At 38.7% G+C, this 20,311-nt stretch overlaps 2 protein-coding genes across 2 annotated transcripts in view; one reads left to right on the top strand and one right to left on the bottom strand.

The window, feature by feature from the left end:
- Window positions 1–20,311, bottom strand: part of MAML2 (mastermind like transcriptional coactivator 2) — a 342,795-nt gene that overhangs the window by 285,884 nt on the left and 36,600 nt on the right. The window lies entirely within an intron of this gene.
- On the top strand, window positions 19,569–20,078 carry LOC113913956 (protein BEX1). Its single transcript, XM_027578510.2, has one exon. It carries the CDS (start codon window positions 19,679–19,681, stop codon window positions 20,063–20,065), a length of 387 nt encoding a protein of 128 aa, XP_027434311.1. The 5' UTR covers window positions 19,569–19,678; the 3' UTR covers window positions 20,066–20,078.

The following is a 20,311-nucleotide window of genomic DNA, read 5'->3' as shown; positions in this document are numbered from 1 at the left end:
AACTCTTAGACTAAGTGGAATAGTATCCTTTTTGCTGTCACTGAAATATTTTACATTGGGTGTTATAAATCTGAATGACAAATCTTGGAAACCACTTGAAAACCACAGGAAATATTCTATCCCTCTTTAATATATGGAAATAATTGATGGCCAAAAAAAAAAAAAAAAGAAAAGAAAGAATTCAGAGTTCAGAGCAAATGTGCAGTATCTTCTAATGTGATCAGGATACCGTTACTTGAGGCTATCTACTGTTTTGTAGATTATGTTAACTGGATATCATCTAGAACAAGGTATAAAACAGACAAGCACATTTTCTAACTGGCCTGTACAGTGAAAATCAAACCACTAAGTAGCAAATGGTAATACCATGATTATTCATGTAATATCAGGTCTGACTCCTCATTAACCTACAATACGAATTTAAGCTATGAGGCTGGTAAATAATGCGGCATACAAACACTTGGGTATTATGAATTTAAGTTGGCTTCAATGATCTCCAGAAAGTTTGGCAAAACTCAAAAGGTTTTCATGCTATACATTTAAATGAAGGTTTTTCTGGAAGGATGATACCTAAATGCAGAATCAAATTTTTTTCAATTAAAATTATAATTTTCCCACTAATAAGCCAAGCCAGCACATGTTGAATTCTTGATATACGTGTTTTGATAACTAACTTTGTATTTTTCCACCTGCATGGCTGTAGCGACGCCCTTAGGGACAGAAAGTTGTCAAGGGGAAAGGTGGAAGTGATGTGGATAAAGCCTGCTTCATTTTCTAACCATCTCTGAGACCTGCATTCAACCTGAGTACTTTAGTCATGCAATGGCAGAAGAATAGAAAAAGGCTTGGGGGGATAACAAAGCACTCAGTTCTACATGAAGCTTGACTTTCTAAAACCATGACTGGGAAAAGACTGCTGAGCTTAGATTGAAACTTTCTGGTTAACTCTATGAAGAATCTAATCTCACCTAAGGGACTGCGTCTGGATTTAACTGTGAGTTGATTAGGCAAGAATAACTGCACTTTTATATGATTAGATGGATTAGACAAAATTAACAGGAAAATATTGATTCTCCATGTCAAGGAACAAATTCTTATACTTACATTGCCTAGAATCTTAGTAGGCATTCATAAATGTCTGTGGACTTCCATATAACTCACGTATGAATGAATGAATAAATCATTTGTAGGTGCTGATAGATTTGAAATATAGAATCCAGATTTTTAATATATCCATAAATGCAAACCCTCTTGATTCCTTTAGAAACCTAAAGACATCAAACTTTTCTTAAGAGCAGGCTATATTTACAGTCATAGAGTTATTAAACATCTTACTCTGGGTATTTATTTAAATTAGTAGAAATTCATAAACCTAGCTAACCTGGGGCAGTTTTGAGAGAACAGTAGAATATGAAGTGTAGGTAGAACAGGGTAATATGGCTAGACTGATTTTATTGATTTTTCGGAGCATGTTTTTTATTTGGCCTCCTGTACTTATTTGGCATGTCTAACATTCTCACTGAACTGGGTATACACATCGTATATTCAAAGGGGCAGAACTTCCTTTCTGTGATCATTTTGAAGCATTTTTATCATTTAATGTCCCTTTTATTATGAAAACGACTTAATGCTTGGGAGGAGACTGGGCATAAATCCAAACTAAATTAATAATTGGAATCAGGGGAAAAGTCCTCTAACCTTCCTCACTTCTCTGAAACTTAGAGTGGATTTTTATTACTTTGTTAGCCTTTAGCACAGAATGAATATCAAGTACCCTCCAACCATCTCTTCTTGATGACTGATGTCCATTTTGTCCTATAAAATAATGGGGAAATGTTGGTGCTTTGGGCAATATCTTACACCCTGGGGGTACTTAATGGCCTTTATTCCCCCCAAAGCTTTTCTGGCTCTCAGGTAGTAAGTTGAACTCTGGGGGAGATGCAGTTACTCTTTCAGCCCAGTAGAGTACCATTTGATTTACCACTCTACTGCACAAAATGGTACCGTGGTGGCTTGAAAGAGACAGTGGGGAGAATGTGGCTCATTAAATAGTAATTGATGCTACTGCTACTATTAATGTTAGTGCTGCTGCCAAAATAACAGTGTTGCTTCCATTCTGCTTCCTGTATGAGACTGAGAATAAGCACAGTTCATCCCCATAGATGGTCAATTGGCCAGGCTAGCCTGATGGAAGCAGAGCGGCCAAGCGGACTCATGAGACCACCAAGATTTCAAGGTCTTCATGTGCTTCATGTTGCCTGAACAACACTCTACCTCCTTAATCCCACAAATGCATTATAAATCCTCACAAATCCTCATGAGATATTATTTCCTATAATAAAATTTTTAGGTATTTGCTATTTACCCTTGAAGTGCCAACTTTTCTTCCTTTCACAAACTGGGGTGGAGACCTTTGTGAAATGAAATGGTCTTGTATAACGGCCTACTTTCTTAAGGAGTATCTTGACCACAATATAACCTATGTCTAAATAACTCGAACCGCCATTATTACCAATAATTATTGTACCATGTCGGAAAATGGCCCCCACAGTTCACCTGTAACGCCGTCTGCCATAGTTTCTGGTTACTGGGTTTTTCTGTTTTATTTTGCTTTTTATAATTTTTCTGACTCCCTCCATCTTAACAGGCTTGTCACTTTTTGCTGAGGTTGTATCACAGGATACTTTTTGTGGGTGAATTCATCTAATTTCTGAAGGCAAGTAAAAATGAAATAAAAATTTGTTAGCTAAATAAGGATTTAGAAAACAGAACTGGGTTTTCTGATAAATGTATGGCTGGCATCTATATTAGTTCCTCACAAGCTTACTGGTTGTTTCTTAGCTATATTCTATGCTGTTGAGGTTTTAGGAAAAATAATGTCCAGATAAGTGAAATCTTAGTTCATGTGACTTAAAACTCTGCCTTTAGTATATTATCTTTCCCCTTCATTCTACAGTTTTTATTTTCACTTTTATTGGCATTATTTTACTGAAGGCCTCTTTTTGGAAGCAGATATTTACCATTTATATCTGCCTTCTGCATCTTGTCTATGTATATATGTGTGATATTTGTGTGTGTGTGTGTGTGTGTGTGTGTGTGTGTGTGTGTGTGTGTGTGTGTGTGGAGGGAGCACATGCATCAATTTTTTATTCAGAAAATACTGCTAACCATGGTCTCTTTGAAGGGTATGGTATGTCTATCATTGTAAAAGACAATTATTTGCTATTATGACCTTCACCTCCTGGATGCATATCACCTTTGGATCCTGGGATGGCTGGTTTTCTCCTGCTGTCGATCTGTGTGCTGAAGAATATCTTTATGCAGCATGCGAGTCTCTATTTTAGCATTTATATATCAGGAGAAACATTCTTCTTAGGAATTTTTAGGAATACTTGAGTACTAATGCTGTCTCACCACTTAGTAAATGCATGTAACAAATGATCTCCTGCATGTTGGTACCATGCACAATCTTACCCGGTAGCACAAAGCTACTCTTGTCACCCCCAGAAGGAACTAAGCTCAATCAGTTCCTTCCTCTTCCAGCTGATCATATTTACTGTTCAGTAAGGCGGCATATGATAGAATTGGTCCAATGTACAAAATAGGCTTTATCATGGAATCATATAAAATTTTAGCACTCTAAGGGGTCTTAAAAATAATAGTTTGGATAGCAAGAATATGGAAATTCCATAAAAAGAAGAAAGTTCTGTGAAGGAAAGGAAATGAATTTTCATCTACCGAATGTTCCCTATGGCCTGGGCACTGGACTAACTGCTATACTTTTTTTCCCCCCATTTAATCCTAGCAGCAATCATGTGGAGCAGATATTATTATCCCATTTAATACATAAGAAAACTGAGACCAGGAATAATTAATTCATCTTGCCCGAGTCTATAACTATTAAATAGAGCAGTCATTATGTAAACTCGGGTCTATTTGACTCTGACAGTCAGGCTCTTTCCACTGCTGTACTCCACCATGCCTCTCCTATGTAGAAATTTCCTTTGACATCTGTTGCCAAAAACTCATTTAGCTGGGTTAGTCATTCCCAGCAACACTTTAAGACTAGCCCGTCCCTTTGCAGTAACAACCTGATCTTTTGCTATTCATCTGTTCTTTTCAGTGCACCAATATATGGCTATCATGATGGTAGGCAAATTCATAAATAAATCTGCTCTTTTCACAGACCAGTGTGAGTTTACGGGAATGGGATATAAAGACAAGTGGAGAAATGGTGAACAAAGTCTAGCTGTCTCACAGAAGGCAGCTCCAAACTACAAAGGGGGCATCCCTGGGTCAATTCAAATTAGAGAAATCATATCCACTACAGGACTAGATCTTTATTTGTGGATTTTCTATTTTACGTTCGATTTTTTCCAATACTATACTGCCTTTCAAATAAAAAGTAAAAATTTACCATGTATAGCATGCTTGAAAAGGTTCTCCATAACTTAGGATATGGACATTTTTCAAACAACAGCTATGAAGTCATATGCAACCTTAAAAAGAATCTCTCATGAAAATGGACATGATGTGACTTTTGTCATGTCCCTACTAAAGCATCCATAATCAAAGTTTCTGCCCAGTTCACTAAAAGTATTACCCATACTAAAAATCTGGAGCATATCCATTTTAATCCACTTATTCGATACAAGTGTGAGCCTGTGGCAGAGTGTTTTGATAAAACAAACAAACAAAAACCCCTACTGTAATCCTATCCTGTAAAATTATGTTATATCTTTGAAACCGTTCAACAGAGTGAATAATTTTCCTCAGTCTCTCATCTGCTGAAAGGGGAGTCAGGGAACAGTGTTGCATTTTTGGTCGTCGGAAGCATGTTAAATCATAGAACTTTTTGGATGCACATTAAGATAATAACTATAAAAATGTCAAATGCTTTACTAAAAAGATCAAGTCTGAAGCATAGCAAACTCAAAGGAAATAGCAACAACAGCAGAACTTCAACCTTTAAGATCCAAGCAGTAGGGACCCTTAAAAATGTCAGGCTGAAAAAATTAGACACAGACTCACAGCCCACAGGAACATTCTGCAGAACAATGATCACTTCGATAGCATGCCATTCAGGTGTGGCAGCCCGATCTGAGGGACTTACAGTGAAAGAGAGTCACATGTGAACAGACTGGTCAATGTTTCAAATAAAGATGAAAATTTTGCAGATCTTATATATGTAGCAGAGATGAAAACTATGGAAAGATCCAGTGAATTCTAAATGGCCCAAACATCCAGAGTCTAGCAGTCTAAGTAGAGTGGCCAAATCCTTTCTTAGCTCTTTATTTAACCTTGGCTGTCCAGGCAAGAGCTGACTATCCAGTTGCAGCTAGAAAATAAATGCTGAATGCCCAAAGTTCAGAAATTACTCTGGAGGGAGACCAGTGAATTTTAAGTATTATTTTCAGCATTAGCTTAGCTTTCATTTTTAAACAGTTCTTCAAAAGACTGATATGTTCATTCTTAATTATCCTCGCCCCAAAGCAGTTCCCTGTCCCCTAGAAGTAAGTACATCATAAGGGAAACTTACACAAATGCCAAGCTCAAATATTTTTCTTTTGCAAACAATGCCAGCTCCAGAAACACGTTACAAACAGCTGAGACTGAATTTTCTCTCCTCTGGAACGAGGATGTTCTCTTATCAGACGTAACCCACTGTAAGAGAACATTTACTTTTTTTTTTTTTTTAATGCACATCAATCAGTTGGGAAGAGGTGGTTGCGCATAACACCAAAGCCACGTGGTAAACTTGGGGTGGAAGAGAAAGAAACAAATCACCATTTTGTGAAAGTCTGCACATTTTCGGGGTGCCTGGGTGCTCAGTCGTTAAGCGTCTGCCTTTGGCTCAGGTCATGATCCCAGGGTCCTGGGATCGAGCCCTGCATCAGGCTCCCTGCTCAGCGGGAGGCCTGCTTCTCCCTCTCCCACTCCCCCTGCTTGTATTCCCTCTCTCGCTGTGTCTTTCTCTGTCAAATAAATAAATAAAATCTTCAAAAAAAAAAAAAAAAAAGTCTGCACATTTTCATTAGTTGTCATTCAATGATCAACATCTTATGATGAGCACCTTCTGTGTGCAGTTTTACAAGGAGAACTGTGGGGAATTCCAAAGGAAAAAGATGACAGAGATCACTATTCTTAAGGAGCTCACTCTTTATTCAGAGGTACAGTGAACAAATATTGCACAGGTCAAGAATTTCAACTTCACCTAGTTCTAATACAGTTGTGATGAACAGAATCTCCCCCAGAATAAACAAAGAGGTAGCATTTATTGAGATCTTACCATATTTGCACACATTGTCTCAATTTATCAACACTATAACATAAGCACTCTAATTATCTCCATTTTACAGATGAAGAAAATAGGGCTCAGAGGCTAAGAAAATTGCTATCTGTCACAAAGCTAATAAATGGTGGCATGGGATTTGGGAACCCAGGCTGTCTGAATCCAAGGTTTCGTATATTTAACCACCAAGAAAATATACTCGGAAGTGAGGTACCTGAATAACAAATTAACTTTGTTCCCTTTGGCCAATTCAGTGAGAGGACCATAGCATCATCATAAGGGCATATTTAGGAATTTCTCCCAGCTATAGAAATACATTTTCACATGATCTTGTCCAGCTAAAATTTAGTCAGACACTCCACCAAAACTGAGGTAACACCAGGTGAATGAAAGCCCTATTTAGTTTGGAATTAACTTTGAAATATGTAAATTTAATTTCTATTACGAATTCACTTTTGCAATGGTCAGAATTTTTCTGAAAACACTGATATTTTAAGAGAGTTTGAAAGAGTTATAGAAAAACCACAGGTGAATAAACTTTCAATAAAAACAGAGAGGATTAAAATGCTTTACTATCTTTAGAAACAAAAATGAATTGACATTTTTCGAATTCATTTGTAAGCCCAGATTCACACCAAATACATTCAAAACTGCTTCCTGCATGCCCAAGTGAGATGAGCTGTAAATAGAACTCAATACACACTAAGATATGCTGCTGAAGGCCTCAGAATTCTCTTGAAATACAAGCCCTGAGAACTAAATGCCCATCATCTGGAATCTGTTTTATTCCAAGACCCTCAGAAGCCTATGTTATTACTTAACCTGGCGGCACAATAGTAATTTAAATGTGCAGTCATGTTATTTGATAAAATCCCAACTGAGTATTAAACTACATTGTGGTTCATTCAAATTACCACTGTTCTGCTGTTGAAACACACACACACACACACACACACATACACACACACACGAGCATACATGCACCATAGGGCTGTTTGATGGTGGTGGTAAAAAGAAACTGTAAAGCAGTAGCTTCAATACTAATACTCGAGCATATTGTTAATCATTCATCTGTAACACATTCTTCTTTGTAGGCTTTGCATCCCCCTGAAACAGTGGCTTTCAAACGGTTTTGACTATAACCTACAGCAAGAGATACCCCTTAGATCATACCCCAGAACACACACATACACACAACTGGAACAAATTTCAGAAAATAATACTCTTCCTATATGCAACATACTAATTTCTATTCTATTTAATTTCTTTAAATGTTGGTAATAACTCACAAATTTGATTTCATGACCAACTAATGGGTCATGGCCAACAAGTTGAAAAATGCCATCCCAAAGTGCCCAACTGACAGGCAAAAAAATTCATGGTCAAAAAAATTCAGGGTGAAATACAGAATAAGAAAAAGAAGGGAGAATTTTACTCACTGATGAATTTCAAGTAGTGTTTAAAGAATGCAGAACTATGAGCCTTGCTAATTGTTCCACATCTCAATGGGCAAAGGAAAAAAAATTCTTTGGATTGGTGGCCAAGAAAGTATTTGAGATATTTGAGTTGGCCCTTGAATGATAAAGGAAAAATAGCATGACATCCACTGGGCAGATAGGAAAATTGAGGCAAAAGAGGATAAATGCTTCCTTTGCTTAGTCTCTAAGTCCCCAGTAGAATCCTCATATGAACTGAATCCTTATTGCGGTGCCCAGGCAACGTCGTCAAGCTTTTCTATAACTAAAAGCAATGAGTCTTGTCCACCCATCTGCACACATAGCAGGCTCTATGAGCTTTTTTGGCAAAAGTATCACCGATGTCGACAACCACTGCAACATGGGGAAAGGCTGAGGCTGGGCCAGGACCCCAGCTGAGATGGGGAGTCAAAGTCAACAAAAACACTTTCCAGAGTGAGGCTTCAAAGGCTTTATTAGAATACCTTTTCATTTCAAATGTTAAACACTTGAGACTCTAATCAAAACTGAAAGGTAGACCTGTATTTCTGGCCATTCCCTTTTCAACATACACAAAATAAAGAGAATGCTAAAATAAACCCCTATACACCTATCAGCCAGATTCAACAATTATCAAGATTTTGTTGCACTCTGATTAGTGCTCTATGTTGTTGGTGGAGTGGAAGTATTTTTAAGCAAATCCCAGATATAATTTCACCCCTACTTACTTAGCGTGCATCTCTAAAAATATATTTTCTTTATATAACCACAATGTCATTACTGTACTTAAAAAATTAACAATCATCTGGTGTCCTCTAAAATATAGCCACATTCAAATTTACCAGACTGTCTCAAAGATTGTTTTGTATTAATTAGTTTCCTAAAATCAGGATTTAAACAGGGTCCACACATCACACTCGGTTAGCACATGTCCTACGTTTTTATAGTCCAGAGCAGCACTCCCCTTTCGATCCCAATATTAATTTTATTATACACATTTGACTTACAGAAGAAATCAGAGAAGTTTTCCTATAAAATGTCCAACATTCAGATTCATCTGTTTACTTGCTAAAGGATCATTTAACTTACTCCTCTATCTCCAATTGCCCACGAAACAGAATTTCATTTTAAATGCTTGACTGGATTCTAGGTCAACTTTTTGTTTTGGCAAGAATATTTTATGAGTTGTGCTGTTTCTTTTACACCATGTCAGGAGGCACACAATGTTAGGATGCCTCACTGTGAAGCTATAATTGGTCAGTGAATTCAGGTGGCGACAGCCTAATCCAGCCATTGGAAAATTATCAATATTTCATCTAACAGTTTAATTCACTGATGATTTTGTTTGCATCAATTACATAAGGGTTGGCAAAATGGTGGTTTCCTAATTCTTCTCCCTATTTATAGTTATTGGCTAAAAAACTGTGAAAAACTTTCTTCGCAACTAAATTGTTCAGATACTCAGAAATATAGTTACTAAAGGAAAGGCAGGACAAATGCTTAGGTCTTTCTCTTTAACTGCCAACTTCCGGATTAATAATTTGGAAAACAATGAGTTTTTTTGTTTTGTTTTATTTGGATTTTTATGTATTCAGTGTGTTTCAAATAACTGTTACTGTAATTATTCTTGATAACCTCATTGTTGCATCATTAGCCATGTCCCCTCACATTGGCTTCTATGTCCATTTAGTAAGATTAGTCTTTAATGTCTTCCTTGCTTACTGGTAACACAAGATGACCCATGTGCATCTTGTACATTTATGGCCACATTTCTGGAATGGCCCCTTCTTCCAAAACGCTCTGATACCTTTTAGTGAAAAAGCCCCTATTCCTTTTAGTAAAAATGGTATTAAGAGACCACAATTTAGGCATTAGGAGTGTTCACTGTTCCCCTCTTCGGTGGACAGAATTATGCTTTTGGAAAAAATAATCATGAATTCCAATTCAAATTTAATACTACAGGATTTTCTGATTTGATACTGGGCTGAAAATATAGGTATTTGCTTTATCTTAAAACATCTTCCCAAGAATATTAACATAGGTATTTGTTATATCTTATAATATCTGCAAACAGTTACAAAATAATAACAACGTTACTACCAAAATACAACCATTGATTAAAATTTAAGATTTCACTGCAGTTTCTGATTTTGGACTGTATTCCACTAAGAATGTCACTTGAAATATTTCTCTTTTCTGTTAACCATTTTCTTTAAAAACAGTAAAGAACACGTTCCACTTCTTAAAATTGCAAAGCTTATCACCAATGAAATGACAGCAATTACAAGTCTGGTCAGCATCAGAAAATGCTTCATTAATTCCCATTAAAGGAGAAACAGTGATCTGACCTTGCCTCTAGCATCTGGGATATCAAAAGAACAAGTTTGAGCTGACCAGTTATTCATTCTATACATGGTGTAGTCTAATATTAACTTCTTACTGTTCTTGCCTTTTCATAATCTATGCAGAGCATGGCAGAGCCTTAATGAGAAAGGACACAGATTACATGCTCAATAAGTATCTGCAGAAAAAAAAAAGAATAATACTAATGGTAAATCAGCACCTATAACAGGAACAGATTTTTTTCAGTGTATTTATTTACCATAGAAAGCAACTCCTACTAAAGTTTTATGTACAGTCTGTCAACCTGTTTTTTGTCTTCATCATCCTAAAGTCTAAACACTTTATAAAAAATATTTTTGGTATGCCAATGATGTTTTGTATAATGGAGGGAAATACAGAAATACCCCACATGCTAAAATTTCTTTTTAAGTGCACCTAGGGATTTTCTGTTCCTTAATTTTTAAAGATCAGCTTTAAAAATAGTCTTACCACCTTCCCTAACTCCCACATTTTACCTGTCATCCACAACCCATCTTCATCTTCTCATAGCTTCTCCCAATTTCCCAGAAACCTACTATACCCAGGGAATAGAAGTAGTGTAGTTTTCTGTCTCTCAGGTCTGACCATGTTGAAAACAACATGACTTTCTGCGACTGCCCTCTCGGCAGCTATGTGATAGAAGGACATCTTCTGCTTCAATGAATACACAGTATGCTACATATTCTGACTGGGCTGAAGTAAAAATGAAAAGGTACATACAAGCCAAGTGATTATAACACTTTAAAGAAAGCCCTCTGAAGAAAAATAGTGAAGATCGTCAGGCTGAGGGTACAGCAGGGGGATGCTGGTAACTGATAATATGAAGTTCTGGAGGAATAGGAAAGAGCTAAGGGAAAGGTTACTCTTGAACAGGAAGAGCATCCCTCCCTGGGAGACTCAAGGAATGTGTAAACACAGGACAGGTATTCTCTGTTGGGAGGGTGTTGAAAAGTTGTGGAGTTAGGAGTAGATGGTCTGTTTTCTCTGTGAGCAGTATGAGTCAAGGCCATTTGCTAAGAATATCAGGACTGAAGAAGAGAAGATGACTAAGCCGATAAAGAGCTAATGAGTTCCTGTTATGTGTTAGTCATTGTGACAGGATATATATATCGACATACCTATATGATATGAAATATGTTTATGTTATATATACTATGTGCATGTCCTATTATGTGTATTTATTATTTTATCAAATGATTTATAACAAAAATCAAGTTGACATTAATATCCCAATTTTACAGAAGAGGGAAGTGTGGTTTGGAGAAGTTTGATATCTACCCAAATTCACCAAGTGGCCAAGCCTGAATGTGAACTCACCCTACCTAACTCTAAATATAGAATTTGGGGGTACCTGGGTGGCTCAGATGCTTAAGCGTCTGCCTTTGGCTCAGGTTATGGTCCTGGGGACCTGGGATCGAGCCCTACATCGGGCTCCCAACTCAGCCGGGTGCCTGCTTCTCCCTCTCCTTCTACTGCTCCCCCTGCTTGTGCTCTCTCGTCCTCTCTGTCAAATAAATAAATAAAATCTTAAATAAATAAATAAATAAGTAAATACAGAGTTTTCTCTTTCATAGAGAAATGAAAGAAAGGCAACAAGCTAAAAGATCATAGAATGTCAATGAAGGCTCCTGCCAAGATCAGAAACTATATATTAATCATAGCACAAAAATACGGTCAGTAATCAGAAAGCAGCTTTCCAGATCAATCTGGTACTGAGAGGTTTGCATGATAGATAAACATAGTAGATGCTGCCAGTGCCTCATCCATATATTCCTGGTACTCACATTTCCTGTGTATGCTGACAGCTTCTCAACACAAGCAGCTAAGTGTTTCTGCCTGGGGCCTTTCTCCAGCTTTGGAAGCAGGCTTGGCCCTCAGACAAAAGGGAAACAAGGAATTCTAGGGAAGGAGTTCCTCTGGGAGAACTCTCAGTCCCTGGCCCCTGGATGTTGGCGGATAAACACCTTACCTGCCCTGCCTCTGGTGGAAGGGCGATTCTGAGACACGTTCATGGTCAGATGGAGCCCTCACTGCCCACAGAAGCAAACTGCTTCTTAGCACACTCTGCAGGGGGGTTTCTTCCTTCCCTTCTCTGTCTCACTGGCCAACGCCTTTACACGTGCTTCCGAGAATCACCTCTTGAGTAAATGACTTGCGCTCAATCCCTCAGGAGCCACTTCTGGAGACTCAGAACCCAAACAGTGGAAGATGGGATAAAGAAATCAAGAAACTGAAGGTGTTGATGAGAGAAGAGTAATCCCAACTGCCAACCGGGAGATTCAGTTTGGGTAAATCAAAAAAAGAACAGTAGTAAGAGGACATGCAGAAAGTAAGAAACAGCAGAGAGGTCAAGAGAGTTGAGGTCTTCATAAGGAAGGACAGATTAGCGGGAGTGAGGAAATGGGGAAGGTGGAAGTAGATAAGAGAGCGTGATATCTGGGTTTGAGATTTCACTGGTAGGACAGTTGGAGGTGGTGATAAGGTCAAGGGTGAGGCCATGGGAATCCTTCCCCAGTGGAGCCAAAGGGAATGCTAATGAAACTGGAGGTCAGGAAGCTAACAGCTGGAGCGTCTGATGTGTTTCCTTCGGCTGAAATCTGCTGGGACGATGGCAGGAGTTGGGAAGAAGAGAAGAGTAGGCAGCTGTCTAGAGCGGAAGTGACCAGGATACAGGCAGACGGCCATGAGAGATCACGTCGAAGGCAAGAAAAGCTAAGTGGTGCAAATTTCAAAGGAGGGGGAAGAAGCTGAAAGAGGTGGTTTGGAACCAAGATAATGCTGACACTGCTTCCTAAAGGTTTCGAGGTATGCTCCCAGGGCTTCTCCGACGTTTACCTAAGAGGAATACAAGTAAGGAAATGTTCTTAGGGGAGAACCGGGTTTCACTGAAGGCCTGAAGGATTTTGTTTTGTTTTGTTTTAACAATGGAAAAGAATTTTCAGTGTGCACAGTGGGAAGAGCTAAAAGGGAAGTCAGCAAAAGGAAGATAAGTGTTGGAAGAAAGGGAGGGTCTCTGCATTGGATGACATCATAAGAGAATTAATGACCCCAAAAGCTTTTGGCGGTGAGTCAGAGGGAGTGCGGGGGGAGGGGGGGCGGTGAGAATAACTGGGTAAAAGGCCAGGATGACGGCAGCAGAATCCTGTGTTTGAGAGCGTGGACTTTGGAGACAGACCCCAGAGTTAGGTCCTAGGTCTGCTACTGATCCTGGGATCTTGGTCATATTATTAAACTGCGATCCCTCCATTTCCCCGTCTTTATAATAGAAATAGTTACCTCATAGACTTATTTTGAGGATTAAATAAAATGCTTAGTTTCACTCCTGGCTCACAGTCAGCATATAATAAATGTTAATTTTTTTTTTCCTAATGAGAACTTTTAAGATTTACTCTTAGCAACTTTCAAACTTGCAATATAATACTTTAACTATAGTCACCATGCTATATATTATATGCCTATGACTTATTCTATAACTGGAAGTTTGTACCTCGTGACCCCCCTCACCCACCTTGCAATCCCCCTCACCTCTGGCAACATCCAGTCTGTTCTCTGTATCTATTCATTTTGTTCATATGTTTTCTTTTTTAGATTCCACATATACATGAAATCATACAGTATTTGTCTTTCTCTGACTTATTTTACCCTCAAGGGGTAAAATGTCACAAATAGCAAGACTTCACTCTTCGTGAATGAGTAATATTCTATTGTGTAAGCATACCACATTTTCTTTAGCCATTCATCCATTGACAGACACACAGGTAGGTTTTTGTCATATCTCAGCTATAGAAAATAATGCTGCAATAAATGTAGCAGTGCATATATCTTTTTGAATTAGTGTTTTCATTTTCTTCAGATAAATACCTAGAAATAGAATTGCTGGATCATGTGGTAGTTTTGTTTTGAATTTTCTGAGGAATCTCCGTACTGTTTCTCATAGTGGCCACACCAATTTATAACCCCACCAATAGTCCATGGATATGTGGTAAACACAGAATGACTACCTTGCTCCCATGGCAAACCACATCTTTGCCAACACTTGCTATTTTTCTTTTTGGTAAGATTCATTCTGACAAGTGTGAGGTGGTATCTCATTGTGCTTTTGATTTGCATTTCCCTCGTGATTAGTAATGTTGAACATCTTTCCATGTGTCCATTGGCCATCTTATGTCTTTTCTGGAGAAATGTCTGCCCGTTTTTAAAGTTGAACTATTTGTTTTTTTGTTACTGAGTTGTGAGTTGTTTTTTTTTAAATATATTTTAGATATTAACCCCTTCTCAGAGATACGATTTACAAATATTTTTTCCATTTAGTAGGTTGCCTTTTCATTTTGTTGATGGTTTCCTTTGCTGTGCAGAAGCTTTTTAGTTTGATGTAGTCCCATTTGTTTATTTTTGTTTTGTTGCCCTTGCTTTTGGAGTCAGATCCAAAAAAAATCATTGCCAAGATGGACGCCAATGAGCTCATCACCTATGTTTTCTTTCAGAAGTTTTAATAGTCTCAGGTCTTATATTCAAGTCTTTAATCTATTTTGAGTTAATTTTTGTGCATGGTATAAGGTACTAGTCTAATTTCATTCTTCTGCATATCGCTGTCCAGTTTACCCAACACCATTTTTTAAAGGCACGGTCCTTTCTCCATTGTATATTCTTGCTTCCTTTGTCATAAATTAATTGACCATATATGAATGGGTTTATTTCTGGGTTCTCTATTCTGCTCCACTCGGCTGTATGTTTGTGTTCATGCCAATACCCCCACTGTTTTGACTACTACAGCTTTGTAGTATAGTTGGAAATCAGGGAGTGTTATGTCTACCTTGTTCTTCTTTCTCAAGATTGCTTTGGCTATTCAGGATCTTTTGTGGTTCCATACAAATTTTAGGATTGTTTGTTCTATTTCTGTGAAAAATGCCATTGGAATTTTGATAGGGATTGCACTGAATCTGTAGATTGTTGTGGGTAATACGGACATTTTAATAGTTAAGTATGTTTTATTGTAACTAGCTGCATGGTTCTGAACCAATCCTTTGGTACAAAAGATTTTAATACCATTTGACTGAGGATCCCAGGTATCGTGAGGATCCGTGTATTATACATCTGACAAGCAAAAATTGTACACACACACACATACAGCTATCAGTCTAACATAGAGTCCTGTTCCCAGAAATTATAAATTCTGAATTGAGGCACATGCCAACTTTTCTGCCACCAGGCCCAGGACTAGCGTGAGGCACAGGATGTAAGCCACTCACACTCAATGAGTGCCTGACTTGAGAATGAGTGCACCCTACATGGCTCTCTTGCCTTACTCTAGGCCTCGCTCTGTCTGTCAGTATCCCCATTTAGACTAGATCAGTTGTTCCAACTGCCATGGAGAACTAGCTCACACCCAGACCCTGATCAAGCCAATTGATTATAGTCCATGGATATGTGGTAAATGCAGAATGATTACTTTGCTCCCATGGGGATGGCCCATGACTAATTGACAGAAACAAATACTACATTTCTTGCAGCGTTTCACTGCAGTTTATATATGCTAACAGATTCCTATCTTATATGGTACATCCTTTAACTGTTCTAAATTAAAGTATGTATGTCATGATCAATGGCATCCTAATAAATCCAAACCTAGGCAAATTAATCAGCTCCTTCGTGAACTGTGCTTCTTGGACTCATACTTGGATAATACATTCAGGTGTTGACACTTTTACTTACACAAATTAATAGCACTGGAAAAGAAAATCTAAATTGAACCATAATTCACACATTCTACAATCATTATCACCTGCCACTATATATAACTTAACCGTTGCTTTTTGGCTACAACATAAACATTGAAGAGCTATTGCGACCTCATTCTTTACGCCTTTTAGCCTTTATTTGAGTTTAATATGCACTTTTATTGCATGTGCTAGCCATTCTGCAGAGTCCTTTCTCATATGCTACTTCATTTATTCCTCATCAAAGCCCCATCAGGTATTTCCATTTATTAAGATATTAAGAAATTGCTATTTAGCTCACTGTTAAAGACACGGGTTTGTTTCCAGCTATCTGTGTTGCTTCATACGGTCAGTATTTGCAATAATATAATGGGAAATGTTTCTATCTCTATCCATATTGACTTTCTCAGACATACATTATGTTGATTAAAATTCATTGACTTAAAAATGTAAGAGAATTCATGTTATATAGAGAAGAGAAGAAAACCCCACTATGTATTATTTATCTGCTCTACTGGCCTCCTAGACATCTCTTCTCTCTTATTTGTATATGTCCACCCCCCCCCATTTTGCCCAGGGAGACCACCCCTCCTTCTGTGTCTGCTCTGGGTGAGACAGTTGATCATGGTGCCCTCTCCTCCTGTCACCGAGTGGGTATGTGATCCAAGACTGACCAAAGAAATTCTCATTCCCTGGAGGCTGGGGACAACGACACAGAAGCCAGATGGAGCTGACTGTCCTCTGAGGAGGTACCCTACAGACAAGATTTTCCAGTTCCTGCTACCTGGAGCCTCAGAGCTGCCCTGATTCCCCTTCCCTTCCAAGGTTTGGTTTTTCAGACTTTCTGTGCATTCTACAAACAGTCCCACGTTCTTCTAATAAATTATTTTGTTGGTTAAACTAGCCAGAGTCTGTGTCTGTTGCTTACAACCCAAAAATATATATGAATACACACCATCTTAATACTTCCATTATGATTTACATGTATTACTCGCCAGGTTTTTTTATATTCATATTTTTACATAGGTAAGAGTCACTTACTTTGGTTCCTGTTGTACACATGGGTGTTTCTGATGGTTTTTATTATTATTATGAACAATCCTACGATGATTATTTTCATGCATATCGCTTTTTCCATATTTTGGATTCTTTCCTCTGAGAGATTCCCAGAAGTGAAATTACTGAGTCAAAGGGCACAGATATTATTATGGCTCTTGAAAGATATTGCCAAAATGCTTTCTAAAAGGGCTCTGCCAATTTATAATGAATTCAAGAACCCATTTTTATCACATTTCTGGTCAATGTCGACCATCAATGTAGTTTTGACATTTTTCAGCCAATGTTTTCTATACTTTCCTTGAAATGATGGAGCATATGATTCACACTTTCTCTAGGAAAGATAATAATTTCTACTCAGGCATCCTGAATTATTTCCACAAAGAGTGGTATATTCTTTAACGTTTACATAAGTATCACATAACTTCCCAATATAGAAATTACTGCAGTGTCAAAATGTAAGTCCAACTGATGCTGTTTCCTTTGCTAATCTTGCTTGAATTATAGTGATTTCTATAGTAAAATAGCAATTTCTTCCTAAGGAATGGATCACAGAGCAAGGAGCCAGTAGGAACCAGTTTTCCATGAGTGCTGATACAAGTATATACTAATACAAGAAACATACTGCCCAAGCTGCCCTTGTGGGCACCCGCAGAAGGGCAGGGTTTTTTCTATGACTCCTGGGTTTGCCATAGGCTCTGATCTAGAGCTGACACCTTTCCTGTCCTACTTAAACTCTGACCTAGGTATCTAAGTAAAAAAAAAAAAAAAAAAAAAGCATAAGAATTGCCACTGTGTTCAGCCAATCCCACGTCAAATTCTTCCTGTGCAATGACTATGTGCAAGGAAGTGGGCGCCAGGACCCAAATGGTCCTTGGTCCCCATCAGTGTGTGCCCCTCTTTCCCCAGTCTGGGGCCTTTGATCGGACCCACCCGGTCCAGTCCTTTGAATCTGTGAAAGCTTCTTCCACCCTCATTCTTGCAAGTCAGTTCCGAGCCTTCCTTGATCACAGAGTCCCATTCTGAGGAGGGGATTCTGGCTCTGTTGGGCCACAGAGAAAGGGTTCACTCTCTCACCCCTCAGAATGAAAAGTCTGGCTGGCTTCTACCACAGTTATATTTCCAGTAACAAGCCTAGAATCCTCCTAACTCTGGGGTCCACAAAATTCAGGATCAGTTAGGAAGCTTAGAATTTTTTCTAGGCTAAAGGTGCCTTTTAAGTAGGGACTTAATAAAACAGGAGTTCTTTTTAGATATTTAACTGGTGAGAGGGTAGAGGATTTGTGAGGCGGTAAGAGGCCAGTTTGGAAGTCCTGCAGTAGTCCAAACACAGAGTGGGGTATGGGCTGAGGTGAATTTAGAAAAGAGAGAAATGTCTCCTCCCCCATCCATCTAGTACTGAGACGTGGCACCAAGACTTGCTTTAAATCCAGATCATCTTTTACATTTTATGGCATCCACTTCAAAAGTTTTTAATGCTTCCTATTGGCCCTAATTTCCCTAATAACCTTTTATAGATCTGTGAGTAACTAAAGTATTCATAAAAACTCTTCTTGGAAAAGACAGAGGAGCTATGGAAACCCGAATAGCTAACTGCTATAGTTCTCCAAAAACACAGCTCCGATCACAATGAAACCACGCTACAGTCATCCCTGGACAAAGGAGTCATTCAAAAAGAAAAGGCTAAATGCATCTGTGCCATGTTTTGCTCTTATGTGTTCTGCTCTTTATCCTTCTATTCAAGGAGCTACTGACTCAATCACTTTTGAAATTTCCAAAGTCCCAGAAAGTTGTAATTCCTTTGACTGAGGATAGCATTCAGATATATTATTAGGTCGAGGAATTCTCACTTTCGGTGAAGGAATTAGTCTATTTGCAACAAATCCTTAATGCAAAAACAGGGTTCTGAGGTGTTTTTTTTTTTTTTAACCACTCATCCGTTTTTAAGCAGCTTTCAAATTTTAGTGAAATATTTTAAAATTAAAGATATTGCATTCTAAAATAATAAGGGAAAGGTCAAACTATGAAGACTGTAAAGAAGTCAGTGGTTGCCAGGAGTTAGGAAAGAGAGAAGGATGAACAGGTGGAGCACCGAGGATTTCTAGGACAGTGAAACCATTCTGCACGACACTATAATGAGGGACATATGTCATTATATGTTTGTCAAAAGCCATAAAATGTACGACACCAAGAGTGCACCCAAATAATGTAAACTATGGACCTTGGGTGATTAATGAGGTGTCAATGTAGATTCATTAATTGTAACAAATTTACCATTCTGGTAGGGATGTTGATGTGTCGGACAGCATTTGGGAAATCCCTTTACCTTCCCCTCAATTTTGCAGTGAACCTAAAAGTGCTTTAAAAAATAAAGTCTAGGGTGCCTGGTTGGCTCAGTTGGTTAAGCGACTGCCTTCGGCTCAGGTCATGATCCTGGAGTCCCAGGATCGAGTCCCGCATCGGGCTCCCTGCTCAGCGGGGACTCTGTTTCTCCCTCTGACCGTCCCCCCTCTCATGCGCTCACTCTCTCTCTCTCATTCTCTCTCTCAAATAAATAAATAAAACCTTAAAAAATAAATAAACAAAGTCTAAGAGCCGGCCTGCACTCACTTGCTTCTCGGTGCCTGCTCCTGGTGGCCCTGAGGGTGTGCGGGCTAGAGGCGGCCCCAAAGAGTCCAAGGCGGAGGGGAAGCTGGTGTACAGGTCTAAGTGCCGTGGGGGGCACACTCTTCGGGGAGAATTGGCAGGAGGAGACTGCGAGGATAGGTCCAGGAGCAATGGCGTCCAAAGAGGAACAAGCAGTAAAAAATCTCAACGTGGAGAATGCCAAACAGGAAAATGAAAAAAAGGATGAAAAGGAGCAAGTTGCTAATAAAGGAGAGCCCTTGGCCCTCCCTTTGGAAGCTGGTGAATATTGTGTGCCGAGAGTAAATCGTAGGCGGTTCTGTGTTAGGCAGCCCATCCTGCAGTATAGGTGGGACCTGATTCAGAGGCTTGGAGAACCACAGGCAAGGATGAGAGAGGAGAATATGGAAAGGATTGGGGACGAGATGAGACAGCTGGTGGAAAAGCTGAGGGAAAAGCAATTCAGTCATAGTCTGCAGGCAGTTAGCACTGACCCTCCTCACCATGACCATCATGATGAGTTTTGCCTTATGCCTTGAATCTTGATGCTTTCCCCGAAGTTAATAGGAGGACACACCTGCTTCCTAAACTTAATGTTCTCAACGTACATTTGTTGTAAACCTTTTGGTGTTACATGTCTCTTGTGGGTCTCCTATGACCAGCTTCCAATTGAATGTTGTATTTTGACCCAAAATATAAGATTCTGTCAGCAAGGGAGTTTCACCCTATTTCATGGCAAGATGTTCATTATATATTGTGAAATTAATAAAGCAGTTTAAAAGACA

The sequence above is a fragment of the Zalophus californianus genome, chromosome 11 (genome assembly GCF_009762305.2).
Source record: "Zalophus californianus isolate mZalCal1 chromosome 11, mZalCal1.pri.v2, whole genome shotgun sequence".
Taxonomy (NCBI): domain Eukaryota; kingdom Metazoa; phylum Chordata; class Mammalia; order Carnivora; family Otariidae; genus Zalophus; species Zalophus californianus.
This window is presented reverse-complemented; position numbering and strand designations above follow the sequence as displayed.

What these genes read in the sequence shown, in the direction of transcription:
- LOC113913956 (XM_027578510.2), top strand. Translation starts at nt 19,679, where the DNA reads ATGGCGTCCAAAGAGGAACAAGCAGTAAAAAATCTCAACGTGGAGAAT.